The 21173-nt window shown below is 41.5% G+C and overlaps 1 protein-coding gene across 2 annotated transcripts in view; it reads right to left on the reverse strand.

The window, feature by feature from the left end:
* USP13 (ubiquitin specific peptidase 13) overlaps positions 1 to 21173 on the reverse strand; it is a 130933-nt gene that overhangs the window by 12916 nt on the left and 96844 nt on the right. For both annotated transcript variants that reach the window (XM_070372944.1, XM_070372947.1), the window contains exons 17-19: positions 20777 to 20920; positions 18264 to 18430; positions 16109 to 16262 (exon numbers count right to left, since the gene is read on the reverse strand). In XM_070372944.1, coding sequence (XP_070229045.1) covers positions 16109 to 16262; positions 18264 to 18430; positions 20777 to 20920 — 465 coding nt within the window. The remainder of the gene's footprint in view (positions 1 to 16108; positions 16263 to 18263; positions 18431 to 20776; positions 20921 to 21173) is intronic.

A 21173-nucleotide genomic window follows, 5' to 3' on the forward strand; every position in this document is an offset into this window, starting at 1 on the left:
CAAATCCTGAAAGATGATGCTGTGAAAGCACTGCACTCAATATGTCAGCAAATTTGGAAAATTCAGCAGTGGCCACAGGACTTGAAAAGGTCAGTTTTCATTCCAATCCCAAAGAAAGGCAATGCCAAAGAATGCTCAAACTACCACATAATTGCACTCATCTCACACGCTAGTAAAGTAATGCTCAAAATTCTCCAAGCCAGGCTTCAGCAATACGTGAACCGTGAACTTCCAGATGTTCAAGCTGGTTTTAGAAAAGGCAGAGGAACCAGAGATCAAATTACCAACATCTGCTGGATCATGGAAAAAGCAAGAGAGTTCCAGAAGAACATCTATTTCTGCTTTATTGACTATGCCAAAGCCTTTGACTGTGTGGATCACAATAAACTGTGGAAAATTCTGAAAGAGATGGGAATACCAGACCACCTGACCTGCCTCTTGAAAAACCTATATACAGGTCAGGAAGCGACAGTTAGAACTGGACATGGAACAACAGACTGGTTCCAAATAGGAAAAGGAGTACGTTAAGGCTATATATTGTCACCCTGCTTATTTAACTTATATGCAGAGTACATCATGAGAAACGCTGGACTGGAAGAAGCACAAGCTGGAATCAAGATTGCCGGGAGAAATATCAATAACCTCAGATGTGCAGATGACACCACCCTTATGGCAGAAAGTGAAGAGGAACTAAAAAGCCTCTTGATGAAAGTGAAAGTGGAGAGTGAAAAAGTTGGCTTAAAGCTCAACATTCAGAAAACGAAGATCATGGCATCTGGTCCCATCACTTCATGGGAAATAGATGGGGAAACAATGGAAACAGTGTCAGACTTTATTTTGGGGGGCTCCAAAATCACTGCAGATGGTGACTGCAGCCATGAAATTAAAAGACACTTACTCCTTGGAAGGAAAGTTATGACCAACCTAGGTAGCATATTAAAAAGCAGAGACATTACTTTGCCAACAAAGGTCCATCTAGTCAAGGGTATGGTTTTTCCAGTGGTCATGTATAGATGTGAGAGTTGGACTGTGAAGAAAGCTGAGCGCCGAAGAATTGATGCTTTTGAACTGTGGTGCTGGAGAAGACTCTTAAGAGTCCGTTGGACTGCAAGGAGATCCAACCAGTCCATCCTAAAGGAGATCAGTCCTGGGAGTTCATTGGAAGGACTGATGCTGAGGCTGAAACTCCAATACTTTGGCCACCTCATGCAAAGAGTTGACTCATTGGAAAAGACCCTGATGCTGGGAGGGATTGGGGGCAGGAGGAGAAGGGGACAACAGAGGATGAGATAGCTGGATGGCATCACCGACTCGATGCACATGAGTTTGGGTGAACTCTGGGAGTTGGACAGGGAGGCCTGGCGTGCTGCGATTCATGGGGTCACAAAGAGTTGGACACGACTGAGCGACTGAACTGAAGTTCATTAATATAGATATTCCAAAATTATATGGAATTCCTAAAAATCTGGTGTGTGCTGGTATAATGCTACCAGTCTAATTCTAGTTATTATCTTAAAATGTGTCATGTCCCAGAAATAACCAAGTTTCTTGTCAACTGCATTGTAGTGATATCTTTAGCCATGCCATTTTGAGTCTTTTGTCGTTGTTTTACTCTGATACTTTTATGAAATGAATTACTTCAAGAAGATCCATAAAAAGGACTTTTTGACCAATATAAGTTGCTGATGACTTTCAGATAGTACCATTGAACTGGGTAAGAAATTTGAAAACTAATGGAGAATCTGATGGTTTCATCTAGATCAACAGGAATTAATTACATGGAACCAAGTGAAGTGATAAATACAATTTATACTTTTACGACTTTTTGTCCAAAGTATTCATGGCTTTTAATTTTTGTTTTCCAGAAAAACTTTCCTCTTATGCTAATAGAGACCTACAACTGAGACCTACAACACGCTGATAAAGCATACCTTCTAAAATGAAGATGAAACATGTATCTTTTCCTCTCTACCTGATCCCTCTGGAATCTGGCTTCTCCACCTGGCTTCACCCTGGACTTGATGGCTTATTGTAATCCAGACTGCCACTAGTTATACTAATCATCATTTTCATTTGTTCTCTCCTTGTTGTTTCAAACTGTTTTGTATCTCTGTCTACTGTATTATGACCTTACTAAAGTCACCAGCTATATTACTGATATGTTACTGGTGATTTTGCCAAGAATCATGTACAGATGTGAGAGCTGGATCATAAAGAAGGCTGAGCATTGAAGAATTGAAGCTTTCAAACCGTGGTACTGGAGAAGACTCTTGAGAGTCCCTGGAACAGCAAGGAGATCAAACCAATCAATCCTAAAGGATATCAACTCTGAATATTCACTGGAAGGACTGATGCTGAAGCTCCAATATTTTGGCCACCTGATGTGAAGAACCAATTCATTAGAAAAGACCCTGATGCTGGGAAAGATTTAAGGCAAAAGGAGAAGAGGGTGGGAAAGGATGAGATGGTTAGACAGCATTGCCAACTCAATGGACATGAATCTGAGCAAGCCCCAGGAGATAGTGGCATGCTACAGTCCATGAGGTCACAAAGAGTCAAACACAATTTAGTGATTGAACAATAAAAATATTACTGATATTCTATTTCATAAGACTGTTGTCTCTTGCATTATCTGATGTGTAAAACAGGCCTCTGACAAAATTAATGGTGGCTAAACAACTTGAGGTAACTGATTACATATATAACCCTATGTAGAATAACCATAATAGTACAGCTCTAGACATGGGACAAATAGATTTGTGGGATTAGATCTGATAGACAAAGTGCCTGAAGAACTACAGACAGAGGTTTATAACATTGTACAGGAGGCAATGAGCAAAATCACCCCCAAGAAGAAGAAATTCAGAAAGCCTTCCTCAGTGATCAATGCAAAGAAATAAGGGAAAACAATAGAATGGGAAAGACTAGAGATCTCTTCAAGAAAATTAGACATAGCAAGAGAACGTTTCATGCAAAGAAGGGCACAATAAAGGACAGAAATGGTACGAACCGAACAGAAGCAAAAGACATTAAGAAGAGCTGGCGAGAATACACAGAAGAACTGTATAAAAAAAGGTCTTAATGACCCAGATAACCACAATGGTATGGTCACTCACCTAGAGCCAGCCAGACATCCTGGAATGTGAAGACACTAGGCCTGAGGAAGCATTACTATAAACAAAGCTAGTGGAAGTGATGGAATTCCACATGAGCTATTTCAAATCCTAAAAGATGCTGCTGTTAAAATGCTACACTCAATATGTCAGTAAATTTGGAAAACACAGCAGTGGCCACAGGACTGGAAAAGGTCAAAATTTCATTCCAAACCCAAAGAGGGTAATGCCAAAGAACGTTCAAACTACTACCCAATTGTCCTCATTTGACATGTTAGCAAGGTAATCCTCAAAATCGTTCAAGTTAGGCTTCAGCAGTACGTGAACTGAGAACTTCCAGATGTAGAAATTGGACTTAGAAAAGGCAGACGAACCAGAGATCAAAATGCCAACATTTGTTGGACCATAAAAAGAACTAGGGAATTCCAGAAAAACATATACTTCTGCTTCATTGACTACACTAAAGCCTTTGACTTTGTGGAATTCTTAAAGAGCTGGGATACCAGACCACCTTACCTGCCTCCTGAGAAACCTGTATGCAGGTCAAGAAGCAACAGTTAGAACTGGACATGGAACAACAGACTGGTTCCAAACTGGGAAAGGAGTATGTCAAAGCTATATATTGTTACCCTGCTTATTTAACTGATATGCAGAGTATATCATGTGAAATGCCAGGCTGGATGAAGCTGGAATCAAGATTGCAGGGAGAAATATCAATAACCTCAGATATGCAGATGACACTACCCTTATGGCAGAAAGCAAAGATGAACTAAAAAGCCTCTTGATGAAAGTGAAAGAGGTGACTGCAAAGGTTGACTTAAAATTCAACATCCAAAAACTAAGATCATGGCATCTGGTCCATCACTTCATGGCAAAAAGATGGGGAAAAAAATGGAAACTGACAGACTGTATTTTCTCAGGCTCCAAAATCACTGTAGACAGTGGTTGCATGGGTGCTAAGTCACTTCAGTTCATCTGACTCTCTGCAACTTTATAGACTGTAGCCAGCCTGGCTCCTCTGTCCATGGGATCCTCCAGGCAAGAATACTGGAGTGGGTTGCCATGTCCTCCTCCAGGGGATCTTCCCAACCTAGGGACTGAACCTTTATCTCCTGGAATTCCTGCATCACAGGCAGATTATTTACTGCTGAGCCATCAGGGAAGCCCTGGAGCCACGACATTAAAAGAGGCTTGCTCCTTGGAAGAAAAGCCATGACAAACCTAGACATCACTTTACCAACAAAGGTCTGTCTAGTCAAAGCTATGGTTTTCCAGTAGTCATGTACGGATGTGAGAGTTGAACCATAAAGAAGGCTGAGCGCCAAAGAATTGATGCTCTCAAATTGTGGTGCTGGACAAGACTCTTGAGAGCCCTTGAAAAACAAGGAGATCAAACCAGTCCATCTTAAAAGAAATCAATCCTGAGTATTCATTGCAAAGGCTGATGTTGAAGCTCCAATACTTTGGCCACCTGATGAAAAGACCCTGATGGTGGGAAAGATTGAAGGCAGGAGGAGAAGGGGGCAACACAGAATAAGATGGTTGGATGGCATCACCAACTCAATGGGCATAAGTTTGAAGAAACTCCGGGAGATAGTGAAGGACAGGGAAGCTTGGTGAGCTGTAGTGCAACGGGTCGCAAAGAGTCGGACACAACTGAGTGACTGAACAACAAGACATAGGAAGAAGCAACAAGGGAAAGAATTTCCTAGATGGTAAACTAGTACAACAGACAACCCATAGAATTTTAGGTTATCAACAGGGCTTAATTCAAAAAAAAGAAAAACTTGTTGAATGGCCTGTCAATGAAATCCCCATCTGACCTAAGCATGAGAATTCCTAGTACAGTGGGACAAATTTGTCATGAAATGCCTCCCAACCCTAGATCAAATCTGTGACCAGGAGGGGGCGCTGTAGATGGGGAATGCTTCCTGCCATTCTGGCTCTACAAAGACCAAGCCTTCAGCTGCCACCACGGACCACAGTGCAGCCTCAGGGAATTCAGGAGGGAGAAAAAACGAACCTTTCTGTACTCTGGATACCGACCTTAGACAGACAGGTAAGACTCATATCTAAGGAATGATTTCAATGAGCTAAGAATCTTGCATCTTCCCCAACATGGAAAAGTACTACAATCATGTTTTCTTTGTGATTAGCAGTAAGCTTTTGATGTTCAACTACATGTTTTTCTTCCAGCAAATACTCCTATTAATATATACCTTGGCTCCTTCTTTAAGTCTTCAGAGAATTCCTCAGATGATACTGTCCTCAGTAGGTTCCCTGAATAAAACTTGCAACTTTCAGGTTCTGAGATTTTTCTTCTGCCAACACCTGTAACTTCCAGGAGTTATGAGCCTCATAGACACTAATTATACATCTAACTCAGCCATCAAATTATCTTTAAATATTCTAAAAGCATCTTTTCAGATGCTTTTGAATCAGTAATAACAACTAACTGGTTCCCTAATCAAAGAAAATCTGTCTATAGGTTCAGTTTTCATGTACCTGACAGTCATTTTACTTTTTTGAAAACTATAGTTCAACAACACATAATGACCAAAAGCAATGCTAGATTCAGGAGTGCAATTAATTTAAATTTTATAAATCATTTAAGCATGTATATCTACTTAAAAAGCATGAGATTGTGAGGGCAGGACACATTATTTAGTCTGTTTACAGAGTGCTCAGAACACAGGGCTTCCATGGTGGCTCAGACAATAAACAACTTATCTGTCAATGCAAGAGACATGAGTTCAATCCCTGGGTTGGGAAGATTCCCTGGAGAAGGAAATGGCAACCCACTCCAATATTCTTGCCTGGAAATCCCAAGGACAGAGGAGCCTGGTGGGCTACAGTCCACAGGGTCGCAAAGAATGGGACACGACTGACAGCACACAGACAGCTCCCCAGGATACAGAAATACCAAAACCTCCCTGGAGCAAACACCAAGACCCCGGGTGCTCTGCAGCCTTTGGATGAGAAACCGAGACTGAATTTTCCAACTGAATCTCCCTAACTTGAATAATGTGTGTCATTACCCATCCGTAACAACAGAAGGGAAAATGTCATTCCCAACTTACCAGCATCTGACTCACAAGCATCCTACATCTGCAATCTCCCTACCTTCAACTGCTTGGTTTCCCTCATTCCTGCTCTGAGAAAAGACCCACAGTGTGTGCTGGGGGGCAAGGGGTGGATCTGGAGCTTTTAGAAAACTATTCAATTCCCAAAAAGAGAGAAAGGAGGATTTGAGTAAATCAATAACAGCTTAAAGTAACTGATAAGATGGACAGAATCTTAAAAGGTCTACAAATTGCCTCCCCAACTCCAGCCAGCTCAAAATCACCAATCCACCTGGACTTCTCATTGTCATACTGCCTAAAACAACAAGTAGCAAAGACTTTCCTCCAAACTCAATAGTTCCTGGCCATCTATACTTCAGTGTAAATTAGTTTAAACTTCCACAGTACCACTGAAAAGCACAGGTGCTGACAGGATGAGAAAGAGAACCCAGATGTATTCAGTGTGTGCGGCTTTTGAGGAGCCCACCGGGGCTTAGCCTCCCAGCTGCTGTGCCCTGCTCTACAGCTCCTATTCTGACTGCATTCCTTGGGGAGTTCTGAATGTTGGAAGCCCCACCATTATGTAAATGAAATGTCTCTCTGCTCTCCTTGCTGGAAAATTCTCAGCTGCAGGAGAAGATGTCTGCGCCATTAGAGCGATGTGGCTGAAGGAGCCGGAGCAGGTTCTGAGTAATCACAGCCTAATCACATTTTAATTACATTGGCAATCAGTGAGTTCTTCTAAAAAAAAAAAAAACAACTAAGCACTCATTAAGTGCAACACAGAAACAGAAATGATTTTGCAAATGGCAGGAGCCCAGATAGGTCAGACTGATGACTTGATTTCCCACTTCTTAAGAATTTTAAAAACTCAACAGAAAGTTAAGTACAGCTCTTAAGACAGGTAAGAGATGACCATAAATAGTCTTTTGAAAAATAGGCTCCTGCCTGTGTTCCAATTTAGAAAACTGGAAATAGGATGACTCAAGAGAGGGCAAAGGACAAAGTGCAGCCTTCAAAATCAGCCAGACCTGAATTACAAGGTGGTCCTACCACCAGCAAGTAGGTATCTTGTTAGCTACCACTTTCTCACTGTGAGGAGCCAGGAAAAATCAGTAAAGGAAATGCCTGGCATTTAGTAGACATTCAGTAAAGCACAGCTACTATTTCACCAAGTGTTGAAAGCACGAACCCTTTTAATCAAATTAGATAACATCATGCAATGATATTGCTTACTCATTCAAAAAGATAACAACAGACATTTTTAATTAACATATTCCCTAAAGGAAGATTTTGATGCAAGTGCTTCTTTAATCCCAGTCACTGTTTTTCCAGTTCAAACCCCTCCCATGTCATTATTTTCAGAGTTAACAGGCTATAGCGACAGCCCAGTAGCCACGCTACTCCTTAAAGTAAGAGTAACCTACTCTTAGGTCTTCCCTTGTGACTCAGCAGTAAAGAATTCTCCTGCCAATGCAGGAGACACGAGTTTGATCCCTGGATTGGGAAGACCCTCTGGAGAAGGAAATGGTAACCTACTCCAGTATTCTTGCCTGGGAAACCCCATGGACAGAGGGTGGACTAAAGTCCATGGGGTCACAAAGGAGTCGAACTGCAAGGCTCCTCTGTCCATGGGATTCTCCAGGCAAAGAGAGTGGGTTGCCATGCCCTCCTCCAGGGGATCTTCCCACCCCAGGGATCAAACGCGCATCTCTTGTGTCCCCTTCATTGGCAGGCAGGTTCTTTACCACTAGCACCACCTGAAGACAGACCCTCATACTCTCAGAACCTCTGCAGAGAACTCTGGGACAAGACTCTTTCTGCTGAATTTTAACCTGGAAAGATTCAATAGTAAGAGGCATTGGCAGCCATCCTGTGGCCATGAGGGAGTGCCTGTTTAAGACTGGAACCAACCCTAAGGAAACAGAGGCAGACGATACACCCAGACAAAAGGTTTGAGTTCTGGAGTCAAGGGCATGCCCAAAGTCAAGTCTTCCTGGGACCTGCTAGCTTTTATGATACAACACATACCGTTTTGTTTAAACAAGTTTGGCTTAGCAATCCTACTACTTATAAAAGAACCCTGAAAACTGTTGTTGGTTTTATTTGATCTGTCTGTTTGGGCTCTCCATTTTGCTCCTCAATAGAAATTACCTAAACCTTTAAAATTTCCTCATTATCCTCAACTCAAATGTTCAAGCCAATTCACCAACCAAAACAAAATTTAAAAGCAATGTCTTGAGAATGTAAACAACTCACCTAAAAAGAATACATATTTTTCTGAGTGGAACCTATGAATTCAATATAATTCTAATCAAATCCCTGCAGAAAGGCCAACTGCAAGATCAGGAACTTTTCAAAATTCAGGAGAAACAGTTTAGAAAATATACCAACACAAAATTGGAATAAAGATTTACTAAGCATGGCCTTTCCCATCAAAGCAAGACCCAGTTTCCCCTACAGCCAGGCAGTCCCTCCTTCATCAGGAAGCTTGCACAAGCCTCTTATCCTCATCCATCAGAGGGCAGACAGAGACAAAACCACAATCACAGAAAACTAACCAAATTGATCACAGCTTTGTGCAGCTTAATGAAACTATGAGCCATGCAATGGAGGAAACCACCCAAGACAGATGGGTCATGGTGGAGAGTTCTAACAAAATGTGGTCCCCTGGTGAAGGGAATGACAAACCACTTCATCATTCTTGGCTTGAGTGTCCCATGAACAGTATGAAAAGGCAAAAAGATATGACACTAAAGAATGAACCTCCTAGGTCAGTAGATGTCCAATATGCTGCTAGAGAAGAGCAGAGAAATAGCTCCAGAAGAAATGAATAGGATGGGCCAAAGCAGAAACAATGCCCAGCTGTGAATGTATCTCATGGTGAAAGTAAAATCTGACGCTGTAAAGAACAATATTGCATAGGAACCTGGAATGTTAGATCAATCAATCAAGGTAAACTGGAAGTGGTCAAACAGAAGATGGCAAGAGTGAACATCAACATTTTAGGAATCGGTGAACTAAAATGAATGGAAATGGGCAAATTTAATTCAGATGGCCATTATATCTACTGCTGTGGGCAAGAATCCCTTAGAAGAAATGCAGTAGTCCTCATAGTCAACAGAAGAGTCTGAAATGTGGTACTTGGGTGCAGCCTCAAAAACGACAAAATCATCTCTGTTCATTTCCAAGGCAAACCATTCAATATCACAGTAATCCAAGTCTATGCCCCAACAACTAATGCCAAAGAAGCTGAAAGTGAATAGTTCTATGATGACCTACAAGACCTTCTAGAACTAACACCAAAAAAAGTTGTCCTTTTCATCATAGGGGATTGGAATGAAAAGTAGGAAATCAAGAGATACCTGGAGTAATAGGCAAGTTTGGCCTTGGAGTACAAAATGAAGCAGGGCAAAGGCTAACTGAGTTTTGCCAAGAGAACGCAAGGGTCATAAACAAACACCCTCTGCCAACAACACAAGAGACAAGTCTACACACGGACATCATCAGATGGTCAATATCAAAATCAGATTGATTATATTCTTTGCAGGAAGATGGAGAAGCTCTATACAGTCAGCAAAAACAAGACCAGGAGCTGACTGTGGCTCAGATCATGAACTCCTTATTGCAAAATTCAGACTTAAATTGAAGAAACAGGGAAAACAATAGGCCATTCAGGTATGACCTAAATCAAATCCTTTATGATTATACAGTGGAAGTGACAAATAGATTCAAGGGATTAGATCTGATAAGAGTGCCTAAAGAACTATGACGGAGGTTCGTAACATTGGTATAGGATGCAGTGATTAAAACCATCCCCAAGAAAAAGAAATGCAGAAAGGCAAAATGGTTGTCTGAGGAGGACTTACAAATAGCTGAGAAAAGAAGAGAAGCAAAAGGCAAAGGAGAAAAGGAAAGATATACCCATCTGAATGCAGAGTTTCAAAGAATAGCAAGGAGAGATAAAAAGCCTTCCTCAGTGAACAATGCAAAGAGACAGAGGAAAACAAAATGGAAAAGATTACAGATCTTTTCAAGAAAACTGGAGATATCAAGGGAGCATTTCATGCAAAGATGGGCACAAAAAAGGGTAGATACAGTATGGACCTAACAGAAGCAGAAGATATTAAGAAGAGATGGCAAGAATACACAGAAGAACTGTACAAAAAAGGTTCTATTGACCTGAATAACCATGATGGTGTGATCACTCATGTAGAGCCAGACATCCTGGAGTGTGAAGTCAAGCGAGCCTTAGGGAGCATTACTACAAAGCTAGTGGAGGTGATGGAATTCCAGTTGAGCTATTTCAAGTACTAAAAGATGATGCTGTCAAAGTGCTGCACTCAATATGCCAGCAAATTTGGAAAACTCAGCAGTGGCCACAGGACTGGAAAAGGTCAGTTCTCATTCCAATCCCAAAGAAGGGCAATGCCAAAGAATGTTCAAACTACCACACAACTGCACTCATTTTACATGCTAGCAAGGTAATGCTCAAAATCCTCCAAGTTAAGCTCAATAGTACGTGAACCAAGAACTTCCATCTGTAGAAGCTGGATTTAGAAAAGGCTGAGGTACCAGAGATCAAATTGCCAACATCGTTGGACCATAAAAAAAAGCAAGCGAATTTCAGAAAAACATCTATTTCTGCTTCATGGACTACACTAAAGCCTTTGACTGTGTGGATCACAACAAACTGTGGAAAATTCTTAAAGAGATGGGAATACCAGACCACCGTACCTGCCTCCTGAGAAACCTATATGCAGGTCAAGAAGCAACAGTTAGAACCAGACATGGAACAACAACTGGTTCAGAATTGGGAAAGGAGTACATCAAGGCTGTATATTGTCACTCTGCTTATTTAACTCATATGCAGAGTACATCATGAGAAATGCTGGGCTGGATAAATCTCAAGCTGGAATCAAGATTGCCGGGAGAAATCTTGATTTCTTCATATCACCTCAGATATGCAGATGACACCACCCTTATGACAGAAAGCAAAGATGAACTAAAGAGCTTCTTGGTGAAAGTGAAAGAGGAGAGTGAAAAAGCTGGCTTAAAACTCAACATTCAGAAACAAAGATCATGGCATCTGGTCCATCAATTTACAGCAAACAGATGGTGAAAAAATGGAAACAGTGACTGACTTTATTTTCTTGGGCTCCAAAATCCTGTGGATGGTGACTGCAGCCATGATATTAAAAGACACTTGCTCCTTCGAAGAAAAGCTATGACAAACCTAGACATCATATTAAAAAGCAGAGACATCACTTGCCAACAAAGGTCCGTCTAGTGAAGGCTATGGTTTTTCCAGTAGTCATGTATGGATGTGAGAGTTGGACCATAAGAAAAGCTGAATGCCAAAGAATTGATGCTTTTGAATTATGGTACTGGAGGAGACTCTTGAAAGTCCTTTGGACTGCAAATAGATCAAACCAGTCAATCCTAAAGGAAATCAACCCTGAATGTTCACTGGAAGGACTACTGCTGAAGCTTAAGCTCCAATACTTTGGCTACCTGATGTAAAGAGCCAACTCATTGGAAAAGACCCTGATGCTGGGAAAGACTGATGGCAGGAGGAGAAGGGAGACAGAAGATAAGATGTTTGGATGGCACCACCAACTCAATGGACATAAGTCTGAGCAAGTTTGGGGAGATGGTGAAGGACTGGGAAGGCTGGTGTGCTGCAAGTCCATATGGTTGCAAAGAGTCAGACACGACTGAGTGACTGAACACCACCACAGAATATGTAATTCTGAGAAGTCACTAAACCAGAAACACGTACGACTACACGGAAAACCATATAGCTTCAGGGGCAGGAGAAAGGGGAGATGAAGCAAAGGAAAACATGTTTCTGCCAGAAAAACTCAATACTATAAAGCTACGAGGTATAATTTACAATACTTGAAACTGTCAAACAAATCAATAAAAAAAAAATATCTAAACACTTCAATAAAAATGGGCAATGGGCAAAGGAAGTGAGGAAGCAATTAACAAGAAGAAAAACAACTAGGCAATAAGGATATGAAAAATATGAAGAGTCCTGGGCTGACAGCACTGCTGGGAAGGATGGGGAAAGGAGCTCATGGCTGTGTTTGAGGGGAGTGAAGCAATCATCTGTATTCACATCTCAAAACACACATTTGACTCAAAAACTTCACTTCCAGAAACTCACCCTAAAGAAATAATAAAGGAGGGCCTACCCTGGTGGTCTAATGACTAAGATTCCAAGCCTCCAAATCAGGGGGCCCGGGTTCAATCTCTGGTCAGGAAACTCACAATTCAGAAGAGTCGGCATGCTACTGCTAAAGAGTCAGAGTGCTGCAACTAAGACCCGGTGCAGCAAAGAAATAAATAGTTTTTTAAAAGTAACTTTAAAAAAAAAGAAGAAGGGAGAGCTCAAGAATATTCATTACGGCATTATTTTTAACAAAAAAAAAGAAGGGAGTGGAGAGGAGGAGGGAAGAAATGAAAGAAACTTAAATGTTGAACAAATGTTTGTTACCTGGATAGAGACTGAAAGAAGCATTTGTTATACTTCTGTGAACGGAATTCACCCTTTAAGAATAATGTGTTATTTAAAAATCACTGCCAACACCTTCTGAATGTGCAAATAACCCTGTTATTTAAAACTCTTTCTGAAATTGTTTTTTATTTAAATAATAGCTAGCTGGCCTAGAATTAGGTATATATATTATGGTACAACTGAATATTAATATATGTTCAATGACCTGGATTTACATAATGTATACCCACAGCTAGGGAATTAGCAGGCTATAAAATAGCATGAATAGTGGCTATAATGTACACCACAGTGAAATATAGTCATTATTTTGTAATAACTATAAATGGAATATCAGCTATAAAAATACTGAATCACTATGCTGTACACCTGCAACTAACATATTGTAAATTAGCTATCTTTCAGTATTTTAAAGATATCATGTATAGAATAGAATGCTATGTTTCTATAAATATATATTTTTATATTCATTTTTATTTTTTTGCCAAGAAAGATCTAAAAGATATACACAAAATATTTAACAGTGACTGGGTTATGACTGGCTAGTAGGACTATAATTATCATTTTCCTCTTTTCATAGCTCTCAATTTTCTCAAGTTGCTCAAGTTATTATACATCCTTTTCATTGGAAGAAAAAATAACATAAATGTTAATTTTTGGAAAAGAAAAACAAGAAAAGTGACCAACAGGTGTTCAGATGCTAATGCAGCGAAAAGATGTCATTCTTCCCCTTTCCTGTGGTTTCGGCCACAGAATGCAGCAGTCCACTGCTGGTTCCTCCAGGCGGCGCTCAGTGGAGGCAGCAGACAACCCCTGTGACCACCACCACGTGGCATGCACTTCCTCATTCAGTCATTCATTTGCTCATCCCCTCCCATGGGCCAGACACAGTGCTGGAAAGGCTACTTGAAGAGCATCTGTTCTTCTACAAAATCCCACGCAGAATGCATTTGATGAGTTAGGGTGGTTTATGCATCTTTTATAACTAAATTTTTCTCCTCCTACTGCCCTTAGATTCTGCATATCCTCCATGTGCTTTTTCATAGCGCATCACTGTCTCCTTCCCCACACTCAACCATAATTGCTAAATTTGGAAGTGATGAGGAGTGAGAGCCACAGAGTTTGGCCCAGAGCACCTTTAAATTCAAGGGTGTTTAAAAACTTCATGAAATCCTATTCAAGGATGCGACTCAAAAACCAGGAATATATGCAGGTCACTCTGAGTTCAGTAAGCCCGAGGAGAGATGTGGCTGTTCTGTATCATTAATGACCATCTCTGAGAGAGTGGTTGGTCCATCCAAGCTCCATCAGAAGACTGGAAACCCTAATATCAGACTCTCCCTCCCTCTGCAGCCAAATACCTTGGCAGCATTACAAGGGCCCCATCTTGTGGTTTATTCCTTCTGCAAGAACTCACCATCCTAAAGAAAAGTCCATTACAGAAAATCACAGAAGCAGTGAACCAATGGACACGGAACACATAATAAATTCTGCTCGTGAATTATTGAGTAACTTGTCCGTAACAGCTTTTAATATTTTAGGCCAGGCAGTGATTTCCAAAAAGTAACACAAGCCCCTTTAGACAGGTTGGAAGTTGGGACAACTACAACTCATCCTTTTTTTATCTAGTCAGATTAACACAGTTTCAGTGAAGAAATACCTGTTTTATATAAAAGAAGAAAGAAATTTCCCTCCCCCTCTCTGTCTCTAGAGCCTTATCAATGCACAGGTGTTAGGTCTGGTAAGACCATGAAGCTACATGTCATACCATTATAGGAACAAATGCTGTTACGGTGAATTTAATTAGATACAATTATTATTTTGTTGGTACTTTCTATGCACCGGACACCACAAGCTCAATAAAAGTGAAACGGCCTCTGTCCTCCACCAGCTCCCTGTCAGCTGGGAGACACAGGTATTTACACAACTAATTTTATCTCAAGATGAACCTGATACCTCTAATAAGAAAAGCAAACACCCCGTTACAGGAGCTACGGGCACAGGCTCTGCAGGCAGGCTGCCTGAGGGGGAGGGGTTCCGGTTCTACTTCTCATCAGCACAGCGAGCTTGGCGAGTTACTTTACCCTCTCTGTCTCAGTTTCCTCATCTGCAGCATGGACATAATCCCGGTGCTCACCTCACAGGGGTCCTGTGAGGACTAAACATGACATGAGAAGGACTGTTAATGTTGGTAGAATTGTCAGCAGCATGTGAGGTAAGGAGCGACTGATTACGATAAGAAGCTGGGGAAATGGCCCAGAGAAATGGAACCTGTGGCCAAGTTCTGAATAATGATGAGGATTTTAGCAAGCCGTGATGGGAAAGAAGAGGCAGTTTGCATCTAAGGGTTAGTCTGAATGAAGGCCTGGGGGTGAGGAGAAGAGGGACGAGGACCACTGAGTGGTGTGGCTACCATACCAGGCCCATGAGCTGTAGGTCTGGGGAGTGCAGAGGAAACAACACCGAGACACGAGCTGGCTGGGACCTGACGGCAGGGGGTGCTGGCTGCCAGGCTCCGATCCTGTAGGGAAGGAGAGCCCGAGAGACAGGGTACAGAGTAGGCAGGAACATGGATTCTGACTCTGAATCTTGACTCTACTATGTGATCTTGGGCAAGGTTACCTAATCTTTCTATGCCTCTGTTTTCTTGCCTGTAAAATGGGTGTGGTGAGGATTAAATGAGTGTCTAGGTAAAGTGCTTAGAGTCGTGCTCAGCACAGGGTGACACATATAAGTGTTTGCTGATGGAGGGCACCAGATGCACCTACAGAAGTTCTTCCTGACCTGACAGCCCTTCAGAAAATGATCAGGAGGAGTTATGAGCAACGATACGGTCAAGGGTATAAGACTGCTTTTCAACTCTTCAAAAATGTTACCACGAAAATAACAGCTCTCTTTGGGACAAAAGTGTTCATGGCCTACAATGGAATTTCACATCAAAGCACAGAGCAAGTCAGAGCTGGCGCTAAAGTGAGGCGCACACACCAGGTGGCATCCCTAAGTCTGCCAAGACTCCCCCAGGTTACCCTGGCCCAAGAGAAGTGGCCAAGTGCACCATTTATGCGGAGAAGGCAATGGCACCCCACTCCAGTACTCTTTTGCTTGGAAAACCCCATGGACGGAGGAGCCTGGTGGGCTGTAGTCCGTGGGGTCCCTAAGAGTCGGACACGACTGAGCGACTTCACTTTCACTTTCCTGCATTGGAGAAGGAAATGGCAACCCACTCCAGCGTTCTTGCCTGGAGAATCCCAGGAACGGGGGAGCCTGGTGGGCTACAATCCATAGGGTCGCAAAGAGACAGGACTGAGCAACTTCACTTTCACTTTAAAGATGTCAACATACAGGAGTGGGAGGGAAGGGCGTGAAGAGAATGTTCCACAACCCCTTGAGCAATCCCTGAGGCAAGAACTTACTTCCAGATCCATCCTTGACTCTAGGTCCTTCAGGTTTGGCCTCAGAAACGATGTTCGCATTGGCGTTATTCTCCATCTCGATCACAAAGTCACTGTCCTCCTCAAACTCAGGGTGGCTAAAGATCCAATCCAGTGCTCTTTCCAGGTTACTATTCTGATAAAACAAAATATTTTTACAATGTATGCTGTCCCGGGGCCTCATTATATCCTGACCGTTTGAACCAGGATGTCAAGCAGACAGGGCAGTAGGCCTAAATTCATTAGTCCTAAGTGGCTCTGAGTAAGAGGCTCTGACCCTGTCTATGAAATGCACTTTCCATGGACATTCTGCAAGTCTCTCAACTGAGGTCTGTAATTGGATTCGCTGGAAAACAGTTCAGATCAGCAGGTCAGCATTCCAAAGCTATATCAGTCCTAGCTCAGCATTTCTGTGAGCTGATGCTGATAATGATGAAAGGCTGAAGGCCAAAGAGAATGGCATCTGTCTTACTGTGGCTCTTTCCAAAGCCACACTAACTACAATGGACCTTCTCCACCAACTGCATTTTGTGCAGATAACCATGCAGGGTGGAGGGAAGCTAACATGGGTACCAGGTCAGAGCCTCTTCTCCTAAATGTCAGCAGAGTGATTGAACTGCAGCAGAGACAAGATTGATGCCTTGATTAACGAAGACAACACTGGTTAGTTAAGTTACATTGTTTTAAACTGAACTCCATGTAATTCAAATCAATGGACCATAAAAGCATTTCCGTCAATCCCCTTTGTGACATTACTTGATGAGTTAAACAATTTGTTTAGATGTAGACAAAATCTTCAATTAAACAGTCAAGCAAGTAAAATAATTGGGGCATAAACAAGCATGCTGAGTATAACAAACTCCAGTTGAACATTTCAAGCATTTTAAAGGGAAACAGATTGTTCCAGCCAAACTGTCCGGAGCCAGCCGAGAGCCTCTGTGACCTCAGCAAGGGGCCCCATCAGAACCCAGTCAGGATGGCAAGAACTCGGGAGCAGATATCCACTCAAAAATGGATTGGTTCTGGTGGTTTAGTCACTAAGTCATGTCCAACGCTTGCAATCTTGATCCCTTGGACTGTAGCCCACCAGGCTCCTCTGTCCATGGATTTTCGCAGCCAAGAGTACTGGAGTGGGTTGCCATTTCCTCCTCTAGTGGAACTTCCCAACCCAGAGATCGAACCCAGGTCTCCTGAATTGGCAGGCTTTACCACTTAGCCACCAGGGAAGCCCTCAAAAATGGATTATGGTGTGAAAAAAAAAAAGTTCAGTTCAGTCGCTCAGTTATGTCCAACTCTTTGCGACCCCATGAATCACAGCACGCCAGGCCTCCCTGTCCATCACCAACTCCCGGAGTTCACTCAGACTCATGTCCATCGAGTCAGTGATGCCATCCAGCCATCTCATCCTCTGTCGTCCCCTTCTCCTCCTGCCCCTAATCCCTCCCAGCATCAGAGTCTTTTCCAATAAGTCAACTCTTCACATGAGGTGGCCAAAGTACTGGAGTTTCAGCTTTAGCATCATTCCTTCCAAAGAAATCCCAGGGCTGATCTCCTGATGTCTACACTGCAAGAGGAAGGCATCTATCTACCCTCCAATTTCCTGGTTCCATCTTTCCTGATAATATCAGGACTTCACGAATACCTGATAAAACTTCTCTCTCCACAGAGAGAAACAGAAGCAGAGAATTCCAAAGAAACTTCTCCATGGGGACTTTTGAGAGAGAACGCTCCAAGATCTTGGTATCAGAAAAGCACAATTTCTCCTGAAGAGCTACCTTATTGAACACAGGATCTCAAGCATCCCTCCTTCCTCTAAGGCCACAAGCAAGCTCCAAATAAAGTCTCTGACCTCATGCTAATAAACATTAAGAGGACACAGAGTGTGTTTCAGTTGGATTATCTTACCTCCATTGTATTATCTCCCTCGCTTTTTAAAAATATCCTTACTCTTAAAATTTCTGTATGTTTCCCTCAATCATTTATTTTAGCTTTATATATACTACATGCAAATAAACCTTTCTGGGGTATAGTGGGTGAGAGACAGACATGATTCAAAATGATCAGAGGACACTGGAAAGTTTCAGTTGCCACTGACAAAACAGAAGAGGCAGGGGTTCACATGGTCTCTCGTGCTTACCGTTGCTCGCAGGGCCTGAATAGCCTGATTTCGATGGAATCCCATGGAGGTAATGATAGCTACAGTTTCTTCCGGAGGTTGGTTATCCAATCCAGTAGCACCAAAAACAGAGGCCCCAGCAGAAGCTGCTCCTCCATAACCAGGCATGGTCAGCGGTTCAGCAAAATCTGGAGAAAAGAATCACACTCAGGCCCTTTCCTTTTTCAGGTCTTGAAATAAACAACCCTTTAGAGCTAACAAAAAAAAAATACCTAAAGTTACAATAATCAAGACAGTCTAAAACTGGCATAAGAACAAACATATAGATCAATAGCCTAAAAGAATTCAGAGTTCAGATATAACCCTACATATCAACGGTCAACTGATTTTCAACAAGGGTACTGAGACCATTCAGTGGGGAAAGGACAGTCTTTTCAACAAATGGTGCTCGGACAACTACATATTCACATGCAAAAGAATAAATCTGGATCCCTACCTCACATCATATGCAAAAATTCACTCCAGATGGATCACTGGCCTAAATGTAAAAGCTAAAACTACAAAACTCTTACAAGAAAGCATATAAGAAAATCTTTGTAACCTTGGGTTAGGCAATGGTTTTCTAGATACAACACAGAAAGCACAAAGTGACAAAAGAAAAAAAAGAGACAAAAGGAAACTATCAAGAGTGAAAAGATAACCCATACAACAGAAGAACATATTTGTAAACCATATATCCCATAAGGTAACTGTATCCAGAGCTCTTCAAACCCAAAAATACAAAGACAACTAACCTCATTAAAAACAGGCAAAGCATATGAATAGATATTTCTCCAAAGATACCTCATTGGTCAATATGCATATGAAAAGGCATTCATCATTAGCCATTAGGGAAATGCAAATCAAAACCACAATGAGATTTAACAAGGGTTGGTGAGGACGTAGAAAAACTGGAGCCCTTATACATTGCTAGCGGGGATGTTATACAGTCACTGTTAAAAAACAATTCGGTAGCTTCTAAGAGAGTTACACATGGAATTACTATATGACAGAGAAATTCCACTCACAAGAAATGAAAACATGTCCATATAAATATCTGTACATGGGGACTTCCCTGATCGTCTGGTGGCTGAGAATCTGCCTGTCAATGCAGAGGACACAGGTTCAATCCCTGGTAGGGGGTGATCCCACACGCTTCATAGCAACTAAGCCCTTGCACCACAGCTACTGAGCCCATGTGCTGCAGCTGCTGGAGCTCCTGCACTTGAGCCTGTGTGCCACGATGAAGCCACAAAGAGACGCCACCGCAATGAGAAGCCCGTGAACCACAATGAAGGGCAGCCCTCGCTCGCTGCACCTTGAGAAAGCCCACACCCAGCAACAAAGAAAAGTGAAGCCAAACATAGAACACAAAAATAAAATGAATTTTTAAAATATATTTCTAAAAAAACTTTGCACAAAATGTTTATAGCGGCATTATTCATAATAGCCCAAAAGTGGAAACCCAAATATCCATCCACTGATAAAAGGATAAATAAAACATAGTATGCCCATACAACAGACTATTATTCAACCATAAAAAGAAATAAAGTACCAATATATGCCACACATAAATGAACCTTGAAAGCATGATGCTAAGTGATAGAAACCAGAAACAAACATTGCATGATTCCATTCATATGAAACATCCAGAACAGACAAATCCACAGAGCCAGAAAGAACATAGATTAGTGATTGCCAGGGGCTGGGAAGAACAGGGAAAATGGAAAGTGACTTCTATTATCTACAGAATTTCTTTTTGGACGGTTGCAAAACTCTGTGAATTTACTAAAAACCACTGTAATATACACTTTTTATCTGGGGAAAATCTTCTTCCTCTTTATTTTTTAAATTCTGAAAGTATAACACATTTACAGGAGACTTGGAAAATACAGAACAAAGATACATATAGTTCCACTATATATTACAATTATTTTTTAAGTAGATAAATTAAGATTTTTAGTTGGAGTTTCAATATCAAACTCAAAAATTAATAGAATGAATAGACAGAAAAGTAGAAGGATATAGTAGACCTGAAAAGCACTATGAACCAATTCAACATAATTAAGATTTATACAACTGAAATGTATACTTCAAATGAGGGAATTATATGGTATGTGGATAAAAGTTAATGCTAACTAAACAACCTCTATTTCTTCATGCACATTCTTTTATCTCAAGTTCTCATCATTTCTTAGCTAGAAGTATATCGCACATCTTTCCAATTTTTTTTTTTTTTTTTGCTACTGAATTATACATTTTAAAAGGGTGAATTCTCTCTCAACAAAGCTATTATTTAAAAGAGGAAAGAAAAGACTGTGACTTTGCTACACAGGCAAAATAACCATCCTCTCCCATCCACTCCACGCAGCAGATTATGAGCTGATAAATCATTTTCTGGGACACACCCTGAAAACACAGAAGGACCGAGGCTTAACATCACTGAGACCCAATCATGTCAGACTCCAAAGCCATCCCATTTTCTGACCACCTACCTGGCTCTTCCATGTGAACAACGATCCAGTTGAAGGCCACCTCGGCTCCCATATTTCCAGTAAAATACACAGCCTTCCGACATGCTTCTAGAGGGAAGCCCATCTCAGCCAGCTGCATCACCGAAGACTCATCAATATCTGATGCTACAGAGCACACAGGATAGTCTGGTGTAAAAAGTCAACCCTATTTCTTCTTGTCTTAGCTTCCTTTCACCCCTTATCCACATGCTACCCAAAGAAGGTGCTATTTTGTTTAATGTTAAGATGGTGGTTTAACTGTGTTTTGTTTTAAGCCATCCAATATTAAGCTATTTGAGCTGAGTTTTTATCTTTGATCTTAATAGGAACCATGGTAATTACCTGAACAATCCAAGCACTGAAAAACAACTCCCTAATT

This window comes from Bos mutus, chromosome 1, assembly GCF_027580195.1.
Source record: "Bos mutus isolate GX-2022 chromosome 1, NWIPB_WYAK_1.1, whole genome shotgun sequence".
NCBI lineage: Eukaryota > Metazoa > Chordata > Mammalia > Artiodactyla > Bovidae > Bos > Bos mutus.